The 25,648-nt window shown below is 51.4% G+C and overlaps 12 protein-coding genes across 12 annotated transcripts; 2 read left to right on the top strand and 10 right to left on the bottom strand.

Moving 5' to 3' along the window:
- Positions 1 to 10: 10 nt before the first annotated feature.
- Positions 11 to 4,952, bottom strand: COCCADRAFT_21918 (uncharacterized protein; the record flags this gene model as incomplete). Its single annotated transcript, XM_007708807.1, has 3 exons — positions 11 to 1,693; positions 1,744 to 4,782; positions 4,836 to 4,952. 3 exons carry the CDS (start codon positions 4,950 to 4,952, stop codon positions 11 to 13), a joined length of 4,839 nt encoding a protein of 1,612 aa, XP_007706997.1.
- Positions 4,953 to 6,359: 1,407 nt separating this feature from the next.
- On the bottom strand, positions 6,360 to 6,821 carry COCCADRAFT_604 (uncharacterized protein; the record flags this gene model as incomplete). Its single annotated transcript, XM_007708782.1, has 2 exons — positions 6,360 to 6,479; positions 6,576 to 6,821. The coding sequence occupies 2 exons, from the start codon at positions 6,819 to 6,821 to the stop codon at positions 6,360 to 6,362; spliced, it is 366 nt and encodes a 121-aa protein (XP_007706972.1).
- Positions 6,822 to 7,184: 363 nt separating this feature from the next.
- COCCADRAFT_32243 (uncharacterized protein) lies at positions 7,185 to 8,267 on the bottom strand (the record flags this gene model as incomplete). The annotated part of the gene is made up of 1 exon (XM_007708835.1): positions 7,185 to 8,267. One exon carries the CDS (start codon positions 8,265 to 8,267, stop codon positions 7,185 to 7,187), a length of 1,083 nt encoding a protein of 360 aa, XP_007707025.1.
- A 963-nt stretch (positions 8,268 to 9,230) lies between these two features.
- On the bottom strand, positions 9,231 to 11,321 carry COCCADRAFT_602 (uncharacterized protein; the record flags this gene model as incomplete). The annotated part of the gene is made up of 1 exon (XM_007708781.1): positions 9,231 to 11,321. The coding sequence occupies one exon, from the start codon at positions 11,319 to 11,321 to the stop codon at positions 9,231 to 9,233; it is 2,091 nt and encodes a 696-aa protein (XP_007706971.1).
- Positions 11,322 to 11,997: 676 nt separating this feature from the next.
- Positions 11,998 to 12,809, top strand: COCCADRAFT_82546 (uncharacterized protein; the record flags this gene model as incomplete). The annotated part of the gene is made up of 2 exons (XM_007708876.1): positions 11,998 to 12,251; positions 12,338 to 12,809. The coding sequence occupies 2 exons, from the start codon at positions 11,998 to 12,000 to the stop codon at positions 12,807 to 12,809; spliced, it is 726 nt and encodes a 241-aa protein (XP_007707066.1).
- A 562-nt stretch (positions 12,810 to 13,371) lies between these two features.
- Positions 13,372 to 15,135, top strand: COCCADRAFT_82474 (uncharacterized protein; the record flags this gene model as incomplete). Its single annotated transcript, XM_007708875.1, has 1 exon — positions 13,372 to 15,135. The coding sequence occupies one exon, from the start codon at positions 13,372 to 13,374 to the stop codon at positions 15,133 to 15,135; it is 1,764 nt and encodes a 587-aa protein (XP_007707065.1).
- A 229-nt stretch (positions 15,136 to 15,364) lies between these two features.
- Positions 15,365 to 17,233, bottom strand: COCCADRAFT_32239 (uncharacterized protein; the record flags this gene model as incomplete). Its single annotated transcript, XM_007708834.1, has 4 exons — positions 15,365 to 16,261; positions 16,319 to 16,497; positions 16,568 to 16,998; positions 17,061 to 17,233. The coding sequence occupies 4 exons, from the start codon at positions 17,231 to 17,233 to the stop codon at positions 15,365 to 15,367; spliced, it is 1,680 nt and encodes a 559-aa protein (XP_007707024.1).
- Positions 17,234 to 18,340: 1,107 nt separating this feature from the next.
- Positions 18,341 to 18,958, bottom strand: COCCADRAFT_82637 (uncharacterized protein; the record flags this gene model as incomplete). The annotated part of the gene is made up of 1 exon (XM_007708874.1): positions 18,341 to 18,958. One exon carries the CDS (start codon positions 18,956 to 18,958, stop codon positions 18,341 to 18,343), a length of 618 nt encoding a protein of 205 aa, XP_007707064.1.
- Positions 18,959 to 19,639: 681 nt separating this feature from the next.
- COCCADRAFT_82355 (uncharacterized protein) lies at positions 19,640 to 21,336 on the bottom strand (the record flags this gene model as incomplete). The annotated part of the gene is made up of 4 exons (XM_007708873.1): positions 19,640 to 19,875; positions 19,932 to 20,545; positions 20,597 to 21,018; positions 21,076 to 21,336. 4 exons carry the CDS (start codon positions 21,334 to 21,336, stop codon positions 19,640 to 19,642), a joined length of 1,533 nt encoding a protein of 510 aa, XP_007707063.1.
- Positions 21,337 to 21,547: 211 nt separating this feature from the next.
- On the bottom strand, positions 21,548 to 22,078 carry COCCADRAFT_21909 (uncharacterized protein; the record flags this gene model as incomplete). Its single annotated transcript, XM_007708806.1, has 3 exons — positions 21,548 to 21,703; positions 21,806 to 21,898; positions 21,992 to 22,078. The coding sequence occupies 3 exons, from the start codon at positions 22,076 to 22,078 to the stop codon at positions 21,548 to 21,550; spliced, it is 336 nt and encodes a 111-aa protein (XP_007706996.1).
- Positions 22,079 to 22,785: 707 nt separating this feature from the next.
- On the bottom strand, positions 22,786 to 22,944 carry COCCADRAFT_82657 (uncharacterized protein; the record flags this gene model as incomplete). Its single annotated transcript, XM_007708872.1, has 1 exon — positions 22,786 to 22,944. The coding sequence occupies one exon, from the start codon at positions 22,942 to 22,944 to the stop codon at positions 22,786 to 22,788; it is 159 nt and encodes a 52-aa protein (XP_007707062.1).
- A 1,565-nt stretch (positions 22,945 to 24,509) lies between these two features.
- COCCADRAFT_21908 (uncharacterized protein) lies at positions 24,510 to 25,515 on the bottom strand (the record flags this gene model as incomplete). Its single annotated transcript, XM_007708805.1, has 2 exons — positions 24,510 to 24,993; positions 25,043 to 25,515. The coding sequence occupies 2 exons, from the start codon at positions 25,513 to 25,515 to the stop codon at positions 24,510 to 24,512; spliced, it is 957 nt and encodes a 318-aa protein (XP_007706995.1).
- Positions 25,516 to 25,648: the final 133 nt, after the last annotated feature.

Below are 25,648 nucleotides of genomic sequence, written 5' to 3'. Positions count from 1 at the left end.
CCTCATTAATCTACGAACGAGCAAGCCCACAAGTCAAAAGACGCTTGACCTTCGACGCACCCCCCGTCTTCCCCTTCTCTTCCTCCTCTTCCTCGCCGACTACGCGGAGGAAAACCTCATCTAGTGTCGTGGGCGAAACAGAATAATACTCCAAGCCCAACACCTCCCTATTCGTCTCAAGCAGCTGAATCAACCCAGGAATACCACCAAGATCCGATGCTGACTCCTTTGAACCAACCCTCATCACATCCACATCAGCAACCTTACCCTCTTTGTCCAAGTGAGCAGACTCCGTCGCCGCAGCCTTAAGCACCTTGAACCTCAACTGCCCATGTCCACCCCCTCTAGACCCCCACTTATCAAACTGAACACCAGGGATACTTCGCGCAACCCACTGCTTAACCTGCTCCATTTCCTCTTCGGTAGTCTCAGGCGCGGATTTGAGCACGAGTTGAACAACCCACGCGTCACCGTATTGCTCACCAAGATCTGACACCGTGCCGAGCGCCAACATCTTGCGTTTCATGATACCCACACGGGTGGCGAGCTTGTCTGCTTCTTCCATCGAGTGTGTGGTGATGAGGAGGGCGCGGCCCGGTGCCGCAACGCCGAGGAGCGTGCGCCACATTACTCGTTTGGCGGCTGCGTCCATGCCGCTTGAGGGTTCGTCAAGGAGGAGGACGGACGGGTTGCCCATGAGTGCGATGCCTAAGCTTAATTTACGCTTGTTGCCGCCGGAGAGCTTCGATGCGAGACGGTCGGCAAAGCGGGTCAGACTGGTTGCTTGAAGGACGGCTTCGACGCTGGCTTTGGGGTCGGTCACGCCGCGGGCGCGAGCGTAGAAGTGGAGGTGCTCTGTAACGGTCATGGTGTCCATGGCATCGAATTGTGGGCAGACTCCGAGGTTGCCTCGGGCAGCGGCGCGTTTCCTGACAATGGAGATGTCTTCGATGAGGACGTCGCCGCCGCCGTTAATGTGAGTTGTAGGGTGGATATCTCCACGGATAAGTGAGATAGTAGAAGATTTTCCAGCACCGTTTGGACCTAGAAGTGCGAAGACTTGACCTTGAGGAATACCGAATGTGATGTCGTTTACAGCGTGGTTCGAGCCGAATTGCTTGTGAAGGTGCAGTGCGCGAAGACTGTCTTTGCATTGCTCGGCACGAGCAATCTCCGCTGCAACTGCAGGTGGTATGTTTTCCACATTCTCCTCAGAATGGTGTTGGCGGCTCTTGTCGCGGTTGAGGAATGGGGGTCGGTATCCAGAGTCCCACCAGACCAAAGCAATAAAGAGAAGGATGATTTGAACAATAAGATACAAGATCGGGCCGCCGTAGACAGTGATGGCACCGGGGTAGCTTGGGATCCGGGTACCATCGCACAGAATACTGAATGAGTTGAGCGACAGCAGCTGCGTTCTCAGCAAACTTGCCGAGGGCGAGATGATTGAGACGGTCCAGTGAAAGTAATCGATGTACGAGTCTATAGCGTAAGCAGGGGCGTAGGTGAGAATCGCCATGTATCCAATGAAATAGATGAGGTAAAGCGAGACCATGCCTCCAGCCGCGAACGCAAAGGCTGCAAGTTGCGAAGTAACAACGATCGAAATGAGGTATGAGAAGAGAATTGCGCATAAGCCGTACAAGGAGAAGACGACGAAGATGTATCCCGGCGCATAAAATGCACTTGATGCCTAAATTAGGGTCAGTGTGTGTTACACCCACAAATGTTTGATGGACTTACTGCGACAAAGATGATTGTTGTGATGGCAGAGATTATAAGCACGAATATAAAATCAAAAGCCGTGTATGCTACCCATAAAGGTACAGCACGAATACCGTTACTGTAATGCAAAGCTCGAACATTCCTCAACCTTTCTTGCGTGGGGTATAAAGCGAACAGGGCCGGGTAAACACACATGGCAAGGCCAAAGTAAAGTGTTAGTTGGAGAGTGTCTCCCATATTAGGAGCAAACGGCACGGCAAACTGCTGGTATTGCGTCGCAATTGTAATGTTGCTAGCAATGTTGTCAAGCGTGTTGAGTGTTATCAGACCAGCAACGACACCGCCATTTCCGAGGTACGCCATGAGAAGCGGACCATTCTGATTCAGGAAGAAACCGCCAGGCGTGATGTTGCGGAAGCGGGTCTGTACAAAGCCATTGAAATCGTCAAGCGTATCCACAATATTGAAGGCGTTCTCTCGAACACCAGACCGTTGGGCGATTGTCTCTACTGCGGAGCCGGCCGTGCTACGCGGTCCGATTGGGATCAGTGGTATCCGTTTTGCGCTTGAAAGTGAAAAGATTTCCGGGTCGTTGGAAGCGGCGCCCGGATCGCAACCGACAGCTTCGTAGCCCTGAAGGAAGAGCGTGACTAAGCCAGCGGCAGCAATAGGGAGAATCAGTGCGAAGACATAAGGCCAGAAGTTGCGCTTGACGATGGTGACTCGCTTTTGTATCAGGATCAGTACTTGCTGGAACAGTCCTGTACCGCGGCCCTTGCCCATGTCAAGTCTCTTCTCCGAGTCCGAAATGTTATCCAAAGGCACATCGGCCTCCTTTTCAGAATCATCGGCGTGCTCGCCATGCTCGGCATCCATGAGATTATATTCCTTGACTTCTTCAGCATTTGCCAGAAACACGTCTTCGAGCGTTGGCCCAACGATATCGTAATTCTTTACACCGTGGTCTCTCAAGATGTCCACAAACCTAGTCGCAGGTAGCGCATCAGCGAACTGGTACTGAACCATGCCTTCTGAGGGTGAAGGCTTCTTGACTGCATCAACAGGTGGTTTTACTAGAGCGCTCTTGGGATAGGTGACATGGTATCCAGCGCCGACCTCATGCTTAAGCTGGACAGATGTGCCCTTAGTCTTGAGTACACCGCGGGAGAGAATAGCGACGTAATCAGCAAGAACATCTGCTTCATCGAGGAAATGGGTAGTAAGCAAGAATGTGCGATCGCCACGCTCAGCAAGCAAGATTTCCCAGATCTTTCGTCGAGAAAGGGGGTCTAAACCAGATGAGACTTCGTCGACGCAGCAGACCTTAGAACCACCAGTAAACATCATTGCCAGTTGAAGCTTTCGCTTTTGGCCACCAGAAAGTGTGCTTGATTGCGCCTTCATCTTATGACCTAGATCGCAAGCGCGGATGAGATCTTCAATCTTGTCTTTCGAGTCGAACTCGCCAGTGGACTTGAGCTGGTTGAACAGGCGGACGTGCTCGTAAACATTGAGTTCGTCCCACATGACGTTCTTCTGGGGACAGAGACCAAGACCACCAGTACCATCAATCTCGATGGCGCCACTAGTGATAGAGTTGAGACCAGCAATAGCGTCGAGTGTAGTAGATTTTCCACTACCGTTTGCACCGAGCAACACCATGATCTGGCCCTTGCGCGCCTTCATGCTGAAGTTGTCTACAGCAATAACCGTCTCTGGGGGCTTTACTCCGAACTTGGACAAGACATTCCTGCGGAACCAGCTAGGAGTCCAGTGTTTGGAGAAGTTTGTAAGAATGATGTTGTGATCCGGCGACGAAGTTGTAGTTTTCCTGTCAGCTGATACGGTACCGTAGAGCCATCGCTCGACAAGAGCACCAAGGAACGGGTACACAAAAGTTTGAATAATCGCGAAAACCCAAAAGACAATACCAGGAGTCCTCCACACGTGATCCTCGTAGACTGGTGGGGCTTCAACCATGTTCATGGCAACGAGTTGTCGTTCGAACCGCGCCACGCAAATGGTGAAGAAGACATAATTGATGGACGGAAAGATCAAACTGAGCACATAAACGGCGGAGGTGCTGAATGGACCAGCAACCTGTGCAATGATAGCCAAAAGGATGGGAATCATGACAATGGTGATACCGGATAGTTGTGCCTTTCTGAAAAACGCCGCGCCAAAGATGGAGAAGCTCGTTAGTGACAGTCCAGCCAGAACGTGAAAGATGATCAAGATGATGGGATTCGAAGACGAAAAGGCGACAGCCCAGACAATGGCTCCCATAATGACCCATCCAGGAAAGTAGATTATGTCGAAAGCGATGTGCATGGATAAGAGGCGCGCAAACTGCGTGTGCCAAGCCTTCTTCGCAGGAGACATTGCTTCGACAAGCTGTGAAATACCACGTTCTCGCTCCTCGGCCATTTGTCCCGTGAGCTGGTACGTCACACCGCAGATGCCAATGTACAACGCTGCGCCCATGATGTTAATAAGGGCGCCCATGAAGAGTGTTCGAATTCTGTCGTCGTACTCCTCTTGGGTCTTGTCGGTATAGGGATACTCGTTGGTCTCAGGAATTGGTCTAGATCCGTCCACAGAAGCGATGGCTTGATCAATGGCGCGCTGGAAGGGAAGAATGTATATCTGGACATCATTGTCTTTTTGGTCCACGTAAATGTTTTCTCCAAGGGCGCCATCTGATCGAAGTGTGTAGTTCCAGACCGGTCCTAGACCCTCATTTGGACTGGAGTAGAAAGAGGCAGCGCCAAAGCAAGTACTGGCACCGCGCAATGAGCTCGCACAGGTTGTGAGCAGCTCCACTTCAGATCCTATCGTAATAGCTTGCAGTCCTGCGTCGCGTACAGTTGTAGATAGTTGGTCGATGACCTGATCAATCTGACCACCAGTGTTGCCATTGTTTATGAAGACGACCTTGTCACGGCCGCCTTGAGCAGAAGCGAGAGCGTCGGGAAAGGTTCGAATGGGGGACGGGTTGCCGATGCCGAACTCAGAGGGTGGTACGAAGAAGTTCTTAGCGTAGGTAATGAAGAACATCTGCGTGCGTCATGGTTAGCCAGCAGTGTGTTGTAAAGGACCCAAAGACGTACAAAAATGATGGGAGCCCAGAATGCGCGCACGCTCGTGAAGAACCAGTGGCGCACAAAGACGACGAGCAGTGTCTTCTTTGTGAGGATCCATGTCTGACTTGCGATTGCGCCAGCCATGATGGCTGTATGTGCCCGTTCGGTGACGCGATGGGAGAAACGGACGGACGGACGATATGACGAAGTTATAGGTATCGGAGCGCTTTGCTACACTGCGTGTTCTTGTTGCAGCTATGATTCGTTGTGGTGCTGTCTCATCGCAACCGTACTTTGCTGTTCTGTTGCCTTTGCCGCAACTGTAATTCGCTGTTCCGCTGCTTTTGTCGCAACCGTGATTTAGTTGTCGTATCTAATATAGGTGTGCCTAATTGGCATATTCCTCAGCTCTGAAACAAGCAAAAAAGGGTATCCAACAGAAAGTGGAAGAAAACGACTTAAGCAGGAAGAAGGAGACATGTCATTAGCTAGTGGAGGCAAACTCGTTGGCCAACATCTCCCCGTCGTACTCAGCGTATATGGCACGACGCCGAGCAGAAGACGTCTTGTCGAACGCCCTGAAAACGCACCATCCCTGTTGATGTGCGCGCGTTATGAACCCCATCGGTGTTGGCGTGCCGGCGGGGTGCCAAAGGCGCGCATAGAAAAAGTGGACTGCTCTTTGGCCCGAGCTATTCTCTTCTCTCTCAACTCCGTGGCAACCAGAATGTTTCTCCGTCGCACAATCTACCCGATCTTGTTCCTACTTCGATATGTAGAGATCGTGAATGTCGTGCGCATAGCGGTGAGGTACATATAGCAAAAGTCCTTTTTCTAGTGCTTGTTACCGTAGCAAAAGTGCCTCGGTGGCAGAGACAGCCATTACATCCGCCCAGACCACGCCCAGTCGCCGAGTCTTGCTGGTGACCAGCGAGCCGCTGCTCGGGTGCTCAAGAATCGCGATGGCCGATGGAGACGACAAGACCTCGCGTAGAGCCCCCTGGTGAGGCTGTGCCCTTTGCTCTAAATCACATGCGCGTCATCGATTTTCGAGCCACACAACGGCCTATCATGATTCGGTCCTGTAAGACGGATCAGAAGGGCCGACGCGAGCTCGTAGGAATTGGACAGGGCAGCCGCACAAGCTTTGCAAGCCTTACCAGTCATCTGGGATACTTTCGTCTACGTAGACAGCATGTGTAAGAAGGAGGGTTCAGAGGGTCAGAACGTTAGAGTTAGTATTTGTGGCAGCCTTCTGTTGCGCAACCCGATGCGGCAAGTCTTGGCGACAATCACGTGCACTATCAATATAGCCAATTGCATACTTACTTCATAAAGTCATGTCAATGAGAAATTGATTGTACTATGACTCGATTCTCTACCGTTGAGAGGATACCCCTCAATCGAAACCTAGAGCATGGCATACTGCGCATCCCGGCTCTCTAAGCCCGCATTCCCATATCTATACCGAGTCCAGACTGCCATTACCCACAATGGCACCCCACCTCTCCATCTCCTCTCGACGCCTCAGGCACCCAGGCACCCACCCAATTACACCCCACCAGTCTTAGTCTCCGGCTTAAACCCAGTCTTAGCTTTCAACTTCTCCAAAGTCTCGCGCGTCTTCTCGTCAACCGCACTGGGCGGATGCACAAGCTTGCAGCAGTTGTCCTGTAGTATACCCCATTAGTCCATGTCTCCCTTTCCTCGAACCCTCCAAGAAAACAACAAGTAATTTAGAAAGGAAAGAAATGTCCATGAACTTACATAAGCCCGCAACTTGATGTTATACCGATTACTCAACATGCAATACTCGACCCAGCGACACGACTGCAAACTATCAAACTCCTGCTTGCACTTGGGGCTACAAGCTCCATCGTGCGCCTCAAGTATGAGACGGTTGTTGGCGATGGCTGCAGAGTGCGTGGTGGAGCTCATATCTGTAGGAAGTGCAGTGGCGAAGCCGAATAGCAAGACGAGCATGAAAGAGTGGAGAATGTTGGAGAAATGCATAGTTGATTATGTTTTGATGGTGTGCTGTTAATTGAGAAAAGCGTGTGTTGATAGAGGTAGAGGTAAGGGATTGGAGAGGGGGTGTTGAAATACACTGTTGTTTGCTGGCGAAAGCAAACAGTGAGGCAGATAGTGAATGAAGCAGTCACAATATCACCATGGACAAACGAACAAAGTGAATCACCAGCGTCTCTCCACCTTCACTTCTCCTCCGCCCCGAATCACCTTCTCACATCCCAGTCATTGCACGGGCAAAGAATACCCACAATATTTCAAATATTTTCAATATTTACTTTTTAAAGAATAACCCAGAGTATCCAGACTCTCTCCTTCTCTCTTTCTCATAAATGTTACACGCAACATCTACCGCTCCAAACTCCTCCTCGGTGTATTCATAGCGGGTAACTCACTAATCGCAACTCCAATCCCATCCAGCTCCACTGGTCCCGCGAGTCCCTCTCTCTGCCCCGGCACAGGCTCTCTCACGCGGAGGCTATTCGCGTCTTCGTCGTCGCGCTCCAGCAGGATACTGAGCACGTGCCCCCGCTTCTTCATCACCATGCCGTATCCAATGTTCGAGACAGTGGTTTCTTGCATGCCGCCGGGGTACGAGGGTGACATGGGACTGATGGGGTAGGGATTGTTGGCGTCTGTAGACCAAGCGCCCGTGTCCTGGCTTCCGCGTGGGACGGCTTCGTTGGTGGATGGTGGTGATGGTTGCGTGTTTGCGGCTGCCACTTGGCGCTTTAGGCGGCGGATGTACCAGATGAGGATTATGCCGGCGATGATGGGGAGGATCGCGACACTGATACCGATTCCTGCTTTTGCGCCTGGGGAGAGCGTGGGTGGTTCCGACTCAGGTAATGCGGGTACTGGTGTTCCTGTAGCTGAGGGTGTTCCGCTGGCTGGTTGTGACGAAGAACGTGGTGGGTTTACAGGAGTCCCGGTCGGTGTGCTAGCCGGTGCCGTACTCCGAATCGTATTCGTGGATTGTGATACTGTCGCAGTATTTGTAGATGACTGATTCGGCACTGCAGCCTCTTGACCATTGGACGGCGTACTCGACGTCGTGCTCGCACTTGTACTCGAGCTTGCGATCGATGACCCGCCATCATCATCCATAACGGTCCTGCACCATCCCTGAACCTTCGCATCTGCCTCGTCTCGTTGTACACTTCCGCACCCTTGCGCAATACACGCCGAAGAAGCCTGCATCAACTTCCCACCCCGACAATGGCACGTAAAGTCCGCCTCACCCGCACACCCATCTTGTACCAGTTCCGTAATCAAGCATCGCAGCGCACACCCTGGTAGCTGTAACCCAGCAATGGGAGAGGCCTGGCGCGGATATATAGCATGCGGTATCGCTGTAACAAATTGTTGTGTGAGGGTACTGACGACGAGAACGGAGATGCTGAGACGGTGCAGTGTCGAAAGCGGAGTCATCGGTATCCGCATATTAGTACTCGCCGATATACACGTTCTCAGACCCCGTTCCTCCCGAACCGGTCGATAATGGTAAGGCCGAGTCGTACTGGCCTTGATTTGGCGGCAAGAATTTGGAAATAAAGAAAAAAATAATGGAGCGCTTACTCCTGGGCCCTCAGTTCGGCCGTCCGCGAGCCTAGCATTCCGCTGCTTTGTCTTGTATCCCCCCTCTTTTCACCCTTTCGCATAGGAGCAAGAATCCAGTCTTGACTTCCCCGTCGCTTGCAAAAAAGAAAAACAAAGAAGTGGTGTGTAGAGAGCAAATGCAGAGGTTGAGACAACAACAGGCGGAACCCCAACCAAGGTAATGTGGCCTTGCCCGCGCACGCCCAACCCTTCCCAGGTTCTCGATCCAAACGCAGTAACAGATCTCTTTGAAAAAGAGAGAGTACAGGGGTTCACCAAAGTCAATTTTATGCACTGGCTTGGCTAATGACGTGAGGAAGGTGATCTTTGAAATACTGAGACGTGCAGTGTTTCTCTTCTGTGGAGTCCGGGTGCCTGGGTCACTTGGTGCCTGGGGTTTGACAAAAATGCCGAAGGGAACTAGGCTGAAGGGTTTTCGGATATAGTTTGCGGGTTGCGCACGTTGATGTTCGTGCTGATTGTGCTTGTATGTGTTATATAGCGTGTGTTATAGATGAAGAAGTTGAAGCGTGAGGCCCAAATATGAACTATGGTGAAACCTTCTCTTACGGAAATATAGAAATAGTGTATATCCTTTCCTCCCAACTCCATGTATTCTATTTTGAACTACCGTGATTACATCAAGTCGTCTAAATATCTTACCGTCGAACAAGTTGCATATGGGTATTCATGTGTATGGAAATTATGCGCAGCACTTCTAACAAGAAAGCCATCATGTGATGATTCATGTACAAAAGGTTTCACATCTGATCAGTCAATCTCGCGGAGAAATGTCTACACTGAGCAAGTGACAGCGCCTGGAGCAAGGTCGACCGGTCCTGCTCCAGATGCAGCAATGTTCTTGGCATCAGAGTGCCGAAAATACGGCTCCTCGTCTTTACCCGGGATTGGTCCGGGGGTAAGCATGTCCTCTGGTTCTTCGTCATAAGTGTCCAGAGAAGCGCGGCCACTGAAGTCTTCCTGGGTCCGGAACTCGTTGACAAGGCTGGCCAAATCCCAATCCAAGCTGGTGTAGCTATTGATGCTATACCGGTCCGTGTGCGCGTCAATCCAATCCGAGCCGCTGCCGACTTCGTCAATGTCTTCGTCTACGTCTTCATCCTCGTCCCAGAGATCCTGCTCCACGCCGCTCAGGAACTCCCAAATGGTTGCAAGTAGTGCCTCACGTGGTAGGAAGTAGTTGAGCGTTTCGTTATCCTGGCCCGTCCAATCTCCCCAGGCTTCGAGAATTTCTAGACGAGGGAATTGAGTGGCAAGTGGATGCGCCCAGGACTGAACGAGGCTCTGCTCTACGAGGGGATCCACCACAGAACCCGTCTGAGAACTAGATGATGATATATATGTGTCACCCGCAATTGACAGAATGGACTGAGGTCGTGCGAAGGCAAGTTGTTTGAGGTTCTGGAAAAGCGGCGTGTTACTTGTCTGGGATAAAGCAAGACTTTCCATGCCAAGCAAGCATTCGCTTCCATCAAGGTTGGCGGTCATAGAGGGCGTCCTGGGCTCAATCTTCGTGTTCATCGGGGTTTGAGAGAACTCGCCAGTAGGTTGCAGTGTCGAGATATCTTTGACTATTTGCAGATCTGGCAGGTGGCAAGATATTCTCAAGCGCAAAGTCTCAAGCTGATGACAATTCTTCCCCAGGCTTCCGAGTGCGGTGAACTCCAAGTCGATCGCTGTTTGTGGATGAAACTTCAGCTCCAAATTCACAAGTCCCGGTAGGCCTTTGCAGAATGTTTCAAATTGACTACTGGAAATGGTTGATCCATTGATACCCCCTGGCCCTGAGGTGGATAAACTGACGTCTTGTAATTTCGGACAGCTTGCGGCAAGGTTTGTGAGCGCGACCCCAGAGAGTGCTGGACATGATGTAGCCGAGGGAAAGTCAACCGCAAGCTGGCCGATATTGATCTTCAATGATTGTAGTTGTTGACATTGTACCAGCGCGACAATGATACGATTTAAAATATCTGTGTCTTCCTCGTGTTGCACTTGGTCAGGAATGCGTGCAATGTCCAATTGCAAATCTTCGATGAGTTGCAGCTGAGGTAGTAAGGCGAGGGCGATCTCCGGGTAGCACATGATGTGCAAACGCCGTAGAGAGAGGAAGGGAGAAGGGAGAGCATTTGGGCCTGAGAAGTAAGGCAGTAACTGTAGACCGGGGTCGAGATCGATTTGTAGTGCTTCAAGGCCAAGTCGTTGACTGAAGGTTTTGAAGATGACGTCCTTTCCCGAAAAACCAGCGTTCATTATGCGAACGTCTGAGATACTTGGCGCAGAAGCAAGTAAATCCAGTAGCACCTGATGATGTAGTGGGTCCTCGAGATCGACTACATCTGGGCCAATATGTATGCTGACCAGATTTGGTTTAAACAAAGCCGGCAGGATGGTGCGAGCAATATATTCAGAGCCACAGCTCTGTGGACCCAGGAATTCCAAATGCTGGAGCCCTGCGTGAAGCATGGAGCTAATTCCTTTTTCATGTTTACACCAGTCCACTTCCAACTCTAGCGTCTTCAAGTTGGGCCAGTTCAAGTCGCGCAAGTAGTCAAAGTTTGTTTCGTCGTCGGGTGGGCCTAGGACGAACAGGCGTTCTACTTTGTTCGCATACCATTGCCGTCGAGTGGGTGCCATGTCGTCCAGCGCCTGGAGGTGGGGATAGCGCCTCCAGAGAATGGACGTGCCCTCGTCCGCCCACAGCTTGTTGACGAGAATCGAGGGCACAAGGGTAGGGCGGAATTCGAGAAGTTCGACTGGCTGATCAGATCCGCGTTGTCGGCGATCCTTGTATTTCATGTCGGAGAGGTGACGTAAGATGAGGTGAAGAATGCGAGAATCCGCCAGGGCCCTGGCCGTGGCTGCCATGACTGCGAGTGCTGCCGATGGAAGGAGAAGCAACGAAGTCGACAAGAGAAGAACTGGAAGGGCTCAAGCAAAGAGACGGGGAAAGGGAGGGATAATATCCACTTGTTGCGACAAAAGTGTTGGGCAGTCAATCAGTCATGCTGCTCTGGACCTTGTCGCCTACCTGGCGACCGGGCAAAACGAAAGCCCGGCCCGCATCGGATCGCCAGGGGCCGCCAATGTAGCAGAGCCTCTCCCATTGCGGAGGGTCTCTGGTGCGGGTCCTCATGCGGCCAAGTCATGCGATGGGAACGTGTCGTCTCTGACACTGCTAGGGGATGAGGTTCGTGCTACGGTGTTTCTCAGGCACAGGCTGCAGCGCTGGCGGTGTCGTAGTGAGGCGCCGCCAGCTTAGTCAGGCAACGGACCGGACCATTTTCGGCCCCCATTTTCTGGCGCAGCACACCCTCTCAATCGGACATAGCACTATGTCCATACGGGATTCTTCCTCTTCGGGCTTCATATCCACTTGTCCCACGGCGATACGCTCCCTTTGCCGGGAATAGAAAATTCATATGGTGCTGGCTGCAGTTCTGTGTGACTATATCTACATGGACGACCGCAGCTTCCCAAGGCAAAGCCTGCCAACACCCATCGACTACCCAGGACCGTAGCCAGCAAACCCCCCGCGACAGCCATGCATCTCATACTCACTGGCGCGACAGGCCTTGTTGGCGCGTCTGTCCTCCACAACATGCTTGCGCAAGAAGGCATCAGCCGCATATCCATCCTCAGCAGACGACCAGTCAAGATGGCAGAGGGCCATGCCAAGGCCAAGGTCATCATTCACAACGACTTCAACAAATACGACGAGGCGCTTCTGCGTGAGCTGAAAGACGCGCACGGTTGCGTATGGGCACAGGGAGTCTCCCAGAACGCCGTTAGCAAAGAGTAAGTGTGTACAACACATAGTACATGGTTGGGCAATGCACAGACACAGGCCTACTTACATACATATGTATTCACACTCGTTGCAGGGAGTATTTCCAAATAACCCACGATTACCCTCTTGCGGCTGCCCAAGCCTTTTCCACTCTCCACCCAGACTCGCCATTTACGTTTGTTTATGTGTCGGGTGAAGGTGCCACGCAAACTCCTGGTATGTTCACCGCGCTGTACGGGAGGGTCAAGGGGCAGATCGAGTCTGCGCTATTTGATTTTGGCAAAAAGAATCCCATGTTCAAGGTATACAATGTGCGGCCATGCGGGGTGGACTGGTCGGCCCACCCCGAGATCCATCCATTCATACCCAAGCAAGAAATGTGGAAGAAGGCCCTCCTTCCGGTGCTGAACACGACATGGAAGAGTATCATGTCACCAACTAGGGAGATGGGCAAAGTCATGACAGAGCTGGCCATGTCCAGGGGCGAGCCGTTGGAGGGTTCGGGTATGGAAATGGAAGGCCGGCTGTTAACCAACATTGCTCTCCGACGGATGGGCGGATTATGATACCTGTTGGAGATAGGACTGAATCGTGTTTATTTGCCTTTGTGGGATTGAAAACCCCAGTACGTCCAATTTCGTCCATCCCAGCTTGTCCCTTTTCTGTCAGAGTGCATATCGTCATGCGTGTTTGCTTTGTTGCTTTTGCGAGACGCCACCTGCTGCACGGCAAGTTGCCGAGCTGGCGCCATCCGAGTGTTTGCACCCCGACAAAACTTTGCATCGCATATTGCGACAAGTAAAGGCGAGAAAACCACAGCGTGGGAAACATGTAACCATGGCGATTCACATGGTGCTTTTTTACTATATTAGTACTATGTGGAGCAGAGGCACGTGGAATCGTTATCGGGCGCGGGACATGACGGCATCGAGACCCTGGTTCGGTGGTGGGGTCGCGTGTCCGACGCACTAGAAACGCGTCGTCCCGTCTTCGTCCCCAGGTCGAATTCCCCAACCTCCATCACGCTAAGCAAGAGAAAAAGGGCTCGACACGTCGGTGTTGAGAGACAAAGAAAAAAATACACCTGCCACGTGTGCCGTCCCTTGAGCGCCTTACCCCCATCCCACCATGAACAGCGACGCCATTCCTCCGTCATCACCTCCGCACTTGGGTAGCATAAGCCCTCAGAGCCCGCCATTCTTCGAGCCCCAACACAACGCTTTCACTTCAAAGTCGAGCTCGCCCCCTCCCCTCTTCTCCAGCGACGACTCGCGCGAATCCATCGACGTGACAAACTATGAATCCCCACGTATCCACAAGAACAAACGCAAGGGCGCGTGGTGGGACAATCGCGAGTCTGCCCACAATAGCCCAGAGGTCAAGAAGCCAAAATTCTCCCGCAATCTCGATCGCAACTTTGATTCTGGCGTCTACATGCTGAGCGACGCGACCGACAGCTCCGACGATCTGCTTCCCCAGCACAAGTCGCCATTTCCAGACGAGATGGAATATGCAGACGGTCACGCCATCGACATGGATGCCAGCCATACTCAAGCCATGCAAGTGGACACCTCAAGCTGCCCCGCAGTTCCCGCGACCCCTGCTATCCGCAAGGTCACTATGAGTGATGCCGAACGTGCTTTCAACTGGCAGCTTGACGAGGGTCTAGACAAGGACCGGGAGACGTATGATTTCGAGGGTCAGGGCCTTTACGACAGCGATATCACACGCATTGGCGAGCTCAGGTTCGTCATCAAGGACCCGCTCGTCAACGATCGCGAGGCTCCAGCCGAAGGTCAGTTTCGGTCCTTTGAGCCTGAGATCCACCTTAACCTTAACAAAAACCGACTTCGACGCCTTGTTCCCTCACTCTTCAGCATCACATGCCTCAACAGCCTCGCTCTCCGTGAGAACGAGATTGAAGAGTTACCACAAGATGTTCGTCGACTGAGAAGGTTGGAGGAGCTGTACGTTTCGCAAAACAAGCTCAAGTGCCTGCCTTTCGATGTCGTTAGCCTCCTCTGGCCGTACGGCAAGCTAGGCCGTCTCACTACCATGGGAAGCGACCTGCTAGAACCCATGACGTCCAAACGCTTTCACACTCGCGTGCCTGGGGAAGAAGTCTACACCCAACATCTCGACAAGGGCTCCTATGACCTCGACAGTCTGCGCCACCACGCACGCAGCGAACTAGTCCACCTTTACGAGTCGCTCCCAACGTGCAGAGACCGCGACTCAATCGTCTGGCGCATTCGCTACTTTGAATCCTGGGCCACGTGCTTCAGCAGCGGGCCCGACAGCGAACAAGACATAGGCTTCTACCCGCACCACCCTTCTCTCCACGTCCGCGACATAGGCGAGGAACTCCTCCTCATCTACCTCCCTCGCTACATTGCCCGCACTCTAGTATCCTACTACGACCAAACCGGCTCACTCCTCCGCGGCTCCCCCTCCCTCCCCGCCTCAGACTACGAAAAATACCCCGTCATCGTAGAAACCTCCCGTGGAACCTACGGCGTCCCTTCATTCCCTTGGTTCGCTCCACCTGAACACTCAAAAGTCCCGTCTCTCCTTACAGCTACCTTGACCCGCTCGCTGCAGACAGATTCTACGTCCGACCTCCGCAGGATGATTAGTAATAATGGCGAATACGAGATTCCACGCGCAGCGGAGAAGATACTCGCGCAGGCGGATAGGACGGCCGAGGGCGGTTACAGTGTCTTTCGTGAGTGCCATGCGTGTCGCAAGCAGTATGTTGTGGCGCGTGCCGAGTGGATCGAGTTTTGGAGTAATGGCAATGGATACTTTCATCCGTTCAAGGTTAGCGTTTGCTCGTGGGGCTGTGTGCCACAGCAAATGATGCAGCGTCCGGAGAAAGAATTGACGTGGTGAACGTAGGCATGATGGGGAACATTTTTTTTTAGCACTGGCGTTTTGTGGACACTGGCCGCAAATATGTACATATGGGAGTGTCTTTTTTTCGGAGAATTTGGGGATTTCGAACAACGCCCAGGCTATGCCAGGATGCCGTGTACGAATACACCAAAAGTTTTCTTGTTCTTTTGATTTGCATGTTTCTATATGAAGCATTGTTTCCCCATGTCATATATACGACTCTGTCTTACTGCCAAATCAGTGTAATCTTCTTCCACCACGGGCCCTTGATTATCCTCGCCGGCCTCTCCTCAGCAAGCACTTGTTCCAAGCCCGTATGCAAATCCACTGTGAGAGGATCATATGCCCAGCCATCTTTCCTCGCCCAGATACGGTGGCCACCGTAGAAGAGGAAGAACATGGGGATACCGACGTAGGCGGTGAAGAAGGAGCTAACGTTCCATTTCTCGGGCCAGAAGACGTCGAAGCCGTTGATGAGGCAGAGGAAGGTGAATGCGACAATGACAGTCCATGCGCCCCACTTGCCGACGGGAGAGCGATACGGCAAATCCGTGATGCCTTGTGCGTCGCATGCCTTGCGGAAACGCAAGAAGATGATACCACAGCAGATCCACGAGATGAAACCAGAGGTATTTGTCAGGTTGACGAACCAGGTGAAGACCACCGCGGACGATGAGCCGACATTAAGATAGGCCAGGGCGCAGAAAAGCGACGATGCAGCGACGGCGTAGTACGGCACACCGGACTTTGTGCACGATTTGAAGATGGATGGCGCATTTCCTGATAGCGCGAGACCGTATAGGCTGCGGCTGGACAGGAACAAGAACGAGTTTCCAGACGACCAGGCGCTGATGATGATACCGGCATTGATGATGCTGTCAAGGACGGGTATGCCTGCTCTTTTGATACCAGCCACAAAAGGCGAGGAGCCGGCGCCGGCGCCACCAGAGGTAATACTCTCATCGTTACTGGGACAAATTACGCCGATGGCGAGGACACCGAAGACGTAGAAGATGACGAGGCGGTAGATGTAGCGGCGAGCGGCGGTAGGGAGATTGCGGCGGGGGGATTGCATTTCGCCGCCAGTAGCGACGAGAAGTTCGGGGGCGAAGGAGAAGGGGAACTGTTTTCGGGGTTAGTAAATTTGACACTGGCGGCGGAATGGAGAGGATTGGCATACGGCTGAGAGAACCAAGGTAGACAACAAAGCAACGAAGCGACCCGTATTCCCTGGTTCAAGATAGGTATTCGCTGCTCCAGGATCTTTCCAGTATCGGAAGCCGAGGCGGTCGTGTTGTGGGCCACCGCCCCAGAAGAGGATGAATGAAAGCAATAGGAGACCAAGAATCATAATGACCTCTGTTTTTGAGGGCATAAAAGTCAGCTTCTTTCTCATCTTCAGCTGGAGATGAATGGGAAAGCAACTTACTCGTGCCAGCAAACCAGAACTCGGTTTCGCCATAAAACTTTACTGGGAAGCAGTTCAGGCCCACAATCACAATGATCATGATTGTGACCCAGACTGCGATATTCACGGGTGGACTCCAGTACTCGATGACGAGCGCAGCAGCCGTGATCTCGTATGGCACCAAAATACCAAGAGAGTAGAAGTAGAGCCATCCGAGACCAAAACCCAGCGAGCGAGATACGTAGCGCGCGCCGAAGAGGTTCATCGAGGATCCGGGAGTAGGCAGATAGGCAGCGACTTCAATGATTCCGGCGACGGTGCAGAAGATCAAAAAGGACATGACGCAAAAAGATGCAAGGATGAAGGCTGGACCTCCGCGAGAAAGAGTGACACCACTGCCGACGAAGAGACCCGTTCCAATTGTGCCACCCAGAGCAATCATCTGAGCATGCCTGCGTCGATTAGCCGTCTCCTTACTGACGTGCGTATCCAAGAGATAGGATGAATGACATACCGTGACTTCAGACCTCGCTGAGTAGTCTCATATCGATCATCGAAGATTTCTCCCGCAATAACGGTAGGATCAACCGCTGAAGTCTTTCTCGGCCTTGCATGCTGTACATTTCCAACGCCAAACTCGACATCTTGGCTATTGCCAACAATCTCATCCGCCTTTTTTTCCGACATGATGTTGCGCTTTCCCCTATCGGCGCGCAGTTTCAGTTGGGGGAGAGAGAGTCTTGAGGAGAGAGACCGAACGAAAGAGAAAGAGACAAGGAGACAGGGAAAGGCATTCAATTATGCATCAGCTTCAGCCGGGTCTCGCCACTAAGACTCAACGGATAGCGTTGCTTTTGTGAAGTTCACCCGCGCGCGCCATTGTTCCGACACCGATTCAAGTTCCCGGTAAGGTAGCAACGATTGATAGGACGCCCGTGTACGCAGTACCCTATCCGCACCTTCCGTCCCTCACGAGCTGTATTAAGGGTGCATTCCAAGAAACTGGGCGTTGCTCCCACTATTCTGTATGCGGAGGCACCGAGACGAGAGGAGCCAGGGTGGTGGTGATAGCTGGTGATAGCTGGTGATAAGCGCTGATAAGAGATGTCAAGATGTGATAAGCATTAGTGAATGTTGGAAAAAAGGGGGTGCTTCATCAGGCAACAATGAGCTCATTGTTAAGACTTCCTGATTTCCCATATGTTTTTTCCTTCTTTAGATCTTGGGTTGCTTGATTGCATGTACGATGCATTAGAGACGATAAGAGGGTGTCTTACCCGCGTGGCGGGGTTTTTGGCTGCCGAGTCGCTAACGACGCGGACGCGGGGTAAGGTACCTTGCATTCCAACCGCTGCGCAAACAACTGGATATGTAAATGCTGCTGCTGGCTTCGAGCTGGGGTTACTGGGAGAGGTTACAGGAAAGCCATGTTTTGGGCAAAGCGCCGAGGCAGATGGCGCGTCGTTATCGCAGGTTGTCCGATCCCCAAGATGAATCTAGCCCTGGCAGGGCTTAGCTGCTATCTCGGCATCTAAACTCCAACTGGACGGCGCGGACTTTGTTGCCTCTTCTAAATACCTCCGCTGGTGGTGGTAGCGCTCGTTTCATGTACGGTCTGGCTCTTTGTTACTGAAGGCATTCGGAAAATAAAATCTATTGCATATGAAATCTAATATGTGAAGACAAGATACTGCCACCATACTATCCATCGCAACTCTACCCGCCACCAGCCATCCCCTCGTGAATTCATAGATGCATATCAACCCTAGGAAATCACAAGACAGCGCCTCTATATTAACCGCACTGCGATTGGCCTTCGTCACGGCGCTTTTCTCCCCCACCAACACCCAAAGCCGCCGAAGCCGCAAGCCTATCATCAAACCGCTTCTCAATCTCAAAGATTTCGTATGCCCCAGGCTCGAAAATCTTCATCCCACAGTCACAATGCAACTTCCCACGCTTTCCGCCTAAGAGCAGAATGTGCCTCTTGTTCCCGCTCAGCCACTCCCTCTTGATGTCCGTACGCCAGCTCAGGCCGCAGCCGTGGCCCAGACAAACGTAGATGTGCTGCGACCTGGGGTTCCGCGGTCGAGGAACGATGCGTGTGTCCTCGCTAGCGTTGGACGAGATGGTTCTCCAGGTGATGTTGAGGCTTTGGCTCGTGAACGTCGGCGTGCTGTTCGGGTACCAGACCAGTGGACAACTACGGCATTGAAGTAGGCCTAGAGGATGAGGGTTCTTTCCGGCGAGATGCAGTATTGTGTTCAGATGGCCGCAAAGACATCGCCATTTTCCAACGCGTTCGCCGTGGTTTTGCTGGGCGTCCAACACGGCAGATTTTGTTGCCTCGAGTTTCGAGGGCAGACCGAAGAGTTGGCGGAGTTGACCACGGAGAGAGTCGTCTGAATTCATTGTTGTTGAGGTAAGTATTCTGTACTTGAAAAACGGGGATATTAATACTTTTGGATTGATATGTCTAGATCGCATGTTCGAAGACATTTTTGAGACGACTTCAAAACAGGTTGCTCGCAGTACGTCTTACACCACGAAGGTGAGAATCAATTGCATTCGCTAGGGTGTATATGACTTCGATCAGACATTGTCAAAGACACAGTGTCAGCTGGTTACGGTTACACAAGCGAATGAAACATTCCAACAATGTCTTGCAATGAAAAGATAGACCTAGTCAAAGTTATCCCATTACGACTATCGGGCGATATCAGATTTTTGACATAAAATCGGGTTCGAGGCAGAGTCCATTTCAAGAGAATTTGATTCGAAATCGAATTCCTGGTTGGGTCGGTTGTTTGTGTCATTCGCGTTGAGAATGGAAGGTACCTTTGCATCGCTGCAAACCTGGTGCGGGCTGCAGGGACTGGGTTTAGTACATTGTCCATCAAAAAAAGCTAAACAGATTGAAAGAGAAGCAATTCAGTGTTGAAATCCTTGGTATTCGAGCTACGTGTGCATCATCCCGAGACTACATTCCTGACAGCGAAAAGATCAATATATTGCATCTTCTGATATACTCCCGAGGTTTGCAATCATGAAACCATCTTGGAGTTCTGAGAGAAAGTTCAAGTTTGGCGCGATTTAGAGCGTGTAACGGAACTGAGGATTCTTCATGTCCGTAAGATCATCCTCGTAAGCATGATCGAATCCCTCGAGGGTACCGGATTTGTCGCGTCGGTGATTGTCCCAAACACAAACGTAGCGGTACACGACTGCAAGAACTGCAGTAGCGACTGCGGTTCCAAGGACGGCCTTGAAACCTGGGGCGTAAACTGGGGCGTCCTTTGGCTTAAACAACAATGGGCCGAGAAAGTTGCCTGAGTCGAGAGTTAATGGCTTACATCATGTGAGATTTGAGCAGTTGAGAACTTACCAAGACAGTAGCCTACGAAAATGCCAGAGCTCGTGATCGATCGCTTGGTGTATCCCGCTGTATTGGCCACTGACAAGCCCATGAGCACAGCATAACTACCACCAAAAGTAGAGAGAATGTAGCATGCAAATAGGAGCGCTCCCTTTGAGCTTTGTGGCAGCTGCCAAAGCATAATAGACGCGATAATAGTGCCGCATTGACAGCCCACAATGATCCAAGTTCGAATTCCTTGAACACGATAGGCCAAGTAAGTCACACTTAGTGTAATCGATCCGATAATGACACCAGCAGGCATGACAAGGAGCAACGAATTCAGTCGGTTGAATCCGAAACCTGAAATGATGATAGGCAGGAAGCTGGAAACAGGTCCGTTGGCAATCATCAGGAGGAATGACATACTGAATGCAAGCCAGAACTTGACGTCGTATAGTGATTCCCACAGCTGCTCGAGTTTGAAGTGCTTGTTTCGCACACCGGAATTGTTTTCCCTCATACGAGCTACGGCAATGTATCGCTCACGTTCGTCGAAGCCCTTTGCTCGAATCGGGTCAGGCGGCAAGAAGAAGAGGATGACGAATGCCCACAGGACTGTTATACCACCAGCGAAAAGGTACCTAACATATGTGTCAGTTCCAATTGAACGTGATTCAATGGGGGTTTCTTACATGTACTGCCAGCTGTTCAAGCTCCCGCCCTTGATATGTCCAAGGCCATAGTTAATCAACGGTGAAACAGCCGACGCGTACGCAGTCGCGCAGTACCACGCGCCCATTCGTAGTGCCTGCTCTCTCTTCTTATACCACCCACCCACAATCAACATGAACATGGGCGACACGCCCGACTCCAGAAAACCGAGGAAGAAGCGTTGCGCGTAGAAGCCTTGCCAGTTCGTGCATGCGGCCGAACACATGAGACAAACGCCCCAGACGAACAAAATGCCGAATGCAACGCGCTCGATGGGCCAGCGCTGAGCCATGACAACCGCTGGGTAACTTCCTACGATAAATCCGAGGTAAAAGATGGAGGCTGAGAAGGAATATCGGTCGCCGGTCTTGAGCTGCAGGTCCTCGCGCAAGCCGAATAGCGCCTAGAAGATGTCAGTTGGATAATCTCAAATAACAAGAGGAAAAAAAAAGACACTTACAGCCTGCGACAACATGGCCTTATCGTAGTACTGGAGACCGTACGTTATAATCAGTAACGTCAGTAACTTCTTGTCGATCCTGCGAACGAGCTTCTTCTCCTCCTCTGGCGTCCACGTCTCGTCTCCATCATATTGCATGAGCACGCGGAGCGCCTCATCCTGGTGTACGGTATCAACGACGGCCGGGTTCTTGACCTCTTCCATCGTCTTGGGCGTCGAGGTGCCTTGCTCTGTAGCAACAGCTTGCTTTTCGTCTGCCATATTGTCTGGCTTGCTCAACCGCGATTCTGTCGAAACAAGTTGGGAGTGGCAATAAAGGAGTCTCGGAATCGCCAGTCCGGGAAAAAGCCCTAGTTTTGAGAAATTCCACACAGGGCGGTGAAAAGAGCCCGTTTTTTCTTTCTGCTAATGGAATATCATGATATAGGTAAGCAGCAGAAGTGGGGTTTTTGGCAAGGGTCGGAGATTGATATTAGCCAGACCATTGTCTGGATGACCTGGTTTGTGGGTGTTTACTCAACAGCAGGACCTGGACGGCGATCATAGCAGTTCCTAGCTGTGAAATTTCACGGGGATAGAGTGCTTTTGATTGACCTTGTACAACGTGCATCGGGCATCCGTAGTGAACCTGCAGTCCGGTTGCTTCCGCCTTCTACCCAAGTGGGAAAGTCTGGTTCCCTATGCGATGCTGACACAATGGGAGTGGCTGCTGTCCGGCCATACAACGTACAAAGACTGTGACGGCCAAGGACTTGGCGCGTATTGCGTGTGGGGTGGCCAGCACTCTAGACAATGTTGTGAATGCACTGAGATGACACGCTCGCTGGAAGTATCGTCGCCAGTATTTCCCTTCAGAACTTCACTCGGAGGAGATATGGAACTGCGGTGGAGCTTGGTGTACGAGTAGCTAGCTTACCGTACTCGGTAATCCACGGTCTAATCCGTAGCCAATCCTTGTATTGAGGCTCTTCTGCATCCCTGCAGCAGGCATACAACTGACCATGTTGTATTTTCAGATGTGGACCCATCTCGTACATAGGCGCCTGGAAAACCACCGAAGCACGTGCGGTGCTGTGAACGCACACATGTTATAGTACGGCCGCAACCTTCTCCGTGTTTCCTTGTGAGTGCATGCATTCATCGGGATATGCACTGGTCTCAACAGAGGTCAGAATTTATAAACCTAGATTTCTGTATACCCGAAACATTCCGGGATGCTGCTTGAAGCCCGCTGGTAGTAGCGAGTACCGTGGTGATTTTGATTGAGAAGTTGCAGTGAGGCTCGCCGCGTAGTGTATATATTAGTACTCAAGCTTTCAAGATGTTGCAAGTAACTTTTCTGGTGAAGATGCCAACGGGTTTGCATACCCCGCCAAGTCGAAGCGTATCTACACCGGGTGTATTGCGGGACGACAAGGACCGAAGCGGGAACACTAAGGTTGTACCCGATGGCCTAGCCCATTGAAGAGCTCTCCTCTGACTCGGTGACCGATTCGTCTTAGACTCGAGCAGATGTTCTGTCAGCAGGAGAACTGTTGTAGAAGACGCGCTTCGATGTATTGATGTGCAAAGAGAAAGGAAGAAGCCGTTGCTAGATGGCCAAGAAGACCAGCCAGTTTAGTTTCGGCCGCAGATTGTTTGACATCAGTAAGGCTCATTTCTGGAAGAAGAAAACACTGCAAAACGGGCCTATTACGCTCCTATTACGCTCTAAGAACAAGGTCTGGGGCTGGGCGGAGATGGGCCCGAGAGCCGCAATGACAAAGGGAGCGAACGTGGGAGACAAAATCCCCAGAGCTCCGCCCTATCAAAATCGATGACACGCGGGTAGGTCCGCAACTTGAGAGCCTCGTTACGAAACCACAACATTGTGATCATGATACTCTTTCTATGCACATTATCTTTGCTATGTAAAAGCGCAGGTACATAGTGCGACAAACTACATAAGATACAAGCGACTTCGTAGTCCGGGAAATTCGAAACTCCGCCAAAAGACAAGGTATGCTAGACAAGAATCACAACATCCCTCGACACGCGTCCACACATGGAAAACCCTTAGTCCCAGCGCCATTCAAGTACGTAGTCTTCGATGTTTCTGTCTCTCCGACCGGGCACCCCACGTAGAAAACAGCATCTACCTCCGAAACGCTAGTCTCCATCCATATCTCTTCCCTAGTGTACATACATCCCCATGTACTTTATGTCAAATATGTCACAATGAGGGGTAAGTAGTTCAACCGTTAAGTGGCAAGACAAGTAAATGGGGACTAGTTCAACAAAGCATCCATCCCAACAACGGGCCAATTACGCTCACGCTTCCGCGATTGGGCCAGGCGGGATGTGCGTGTGGGCGGAACGGGTCCGTAGTGGTATGCTTATTTGCGAAAGGCAATCATACCACCTCAACAGTTCGGTGGTCGAAACATGACATCCGACGTCCCGCATACGCAGCACACCTATTCTGCATAGTTTCTGGTCGGTGTCTGTTACTTGGCTTGCCAGCCCGAAGAGCTGGGTGTCGCCTGCGGGTTATATAATTTCTTCTTTCGGTCGGCAACGAGATGGGTAGTAATGTTCCGAATTTGACGGGCATAAGAATGAGCCAAGAAGTGACCTGGGTATCGTACTACAATAAAAGGATGAGACGATACCACGCCATTTCCATTTGTCCGAATTAGTGAACTCTTACACTGTGACTGCGACATCAAGATTTGTTTAGTAATAGCCACGATACAGGAATGACTCGAATGAAGGCGGACTTGAGCTCAGTAACCGCACTGGCATATCCCTGGCACAATGTGATGTTCATATTCGACATCGTTCTGGATCAAATCCAACGCAATGAGGTTGTCGCAGCTCGTTTCTCTTCTTTCATTGTTTGGCAGACTTGAGGCTCATAATGCAAAGAACGTTTTATCATAGTGAAAGTCGCACACACACACATGCGTGCGGAGCCAGGAAGGCAGTGCAAGAACGAATGGGAGACAAAGAAAAGAAAATCTGGGAGCTAATATGTGTGCTTTTTGAAATCGTGCACCGGATAGATCGCTGTGAGGTTGTCAAGTTATCTCATGTACTTAACATGCTTCGTGTTCACGCAGTGCACACCACTCACGGCAAGAGCTATAAAAGAGCAAAGAGAAAAGACCATAGATAATATGATGATGAAATATATAACTCAGACAATCAAGCTAGCTTCCCGTCTACACCGGAAGCCCCGACTAAATCCACGCCCGACCCGCTGCGAACATGCGGCACATAAATGGGTCAAGAGTGGATCGCACACATCGTCCGTGCAGCAATACTACCAAAAGAACCCCCCAAGACCCCCACTTCATTCCCGTCCATTCCTCATAAATCCCCGTTGCCCCATCATAACCCCAATCTTGCCTTACTATACTTCGTAATCGAAGAGACACCGCTATAAGCTTGCTTCACCTCTCGATCTTCGGGGTCGCGCTGATATGAATATCCGGTCGTCCAGTCATCCGGATGCGCTCCATTATCAATCGCTCGGTGCGACTCAGCGAGCGACAAAGCGTACCGCATCGTCCTGCCGTGCGCTGCATCTCGCGCAAGTCGTTCTGCGAATCGCTCGCGTATGCGCGTATGGTGGCGCCGGGTGTGAAGGTTGGTGGGGGACGGGTTAGGCCTGGGGATGTGATCGGATAGCCCAGATCGCTTTCGGAACTCGAACGTGGGTGCAGAGGCGGTAGATGATGGGTATTTGGGTTAACGGGTTGGCTTGGGAGAGGGTGGATGTCCTGGAGAGGGATGAATGGGTGGTGTTGTCCGGTGTTCTCGAGTGCGGATTTGCGGTTTCGGCGTTTGTAGAGGTGGATGAGGATGATGAGGATCGCAATGAGGATTACCAAGCCGCCCCCAATTATGGCGAAGTATTTCCCGTATTGTTGTAGCCTACGGGTTCGTCAGCAGTGTGCTTATACGGTGTGATCATTTCACCTACCATGGTTTTTGGTCTTCGATGACCTCCACGTGTGTTTGGGTTGGCGGTGGAGCAGACGTCGTTGGTGTCTGGACTGTTACCAAAGTTGTGTATGTAGTGGTAAGTGTTGACAAGGTGGCCTTTGACAAGGTGGCTGTTGACAAGGTCATAGTCGGCGGGAGATGGGAAGTTGTTGTCATTGGTATGTCGGATTGGCCACACATTCGATTGTAGTATTGATGGATGAGTTCGTCATTCTCATCACTACATACTTCATGGCAGATAGTACCACTTTTGTGTAGGTCTCCGAGGTATGTCGATTGACAGACACAATCTTGGTAGGTGAAGTGGTTGGATACTGGGGCAACTGGTGGAACACAATTTGCCTCTGATGCCTGAAGTACCTTGCAGATGCTTGCACACTCGGGAAGGGCATTGTAGTCAAACACGGTTGAGCCTGTCACCATACTTCGCAAGCTAGTTGGGTGGTACATGGCTGGTTGTATGTCGAGACTATTGTAGATGTAGATTGAGCTGATGGTTTTTGGATACGATTTCAATTTCGTGAACTTTGGGTTGCGAAAGAGAGCGAGGGAATATATGGGAGCAATTTTGGTTTGTGGTAGC

This window comes from Bipolaris zeicola (genome assembly GCF_000523435.1).
Source record: "Bipolaris zeicola 26-R-13 unplaced genomic scaffold scaffold_4, whole genome shotgun sequence".
In the NCBI taxonomy this organism is placed as follows: Eukaryota; Fungi; Ascomycota; class Dothideomycetes; order Pleosporales; family Pleosporaceae; genus Bipolaris; species Bipolaris zeicola.
The sequence above is the reverse complement of the archived record's forward strand: the minus strand, read 5'-3'. Positions and strand labels throughout refer to the sequence as shown.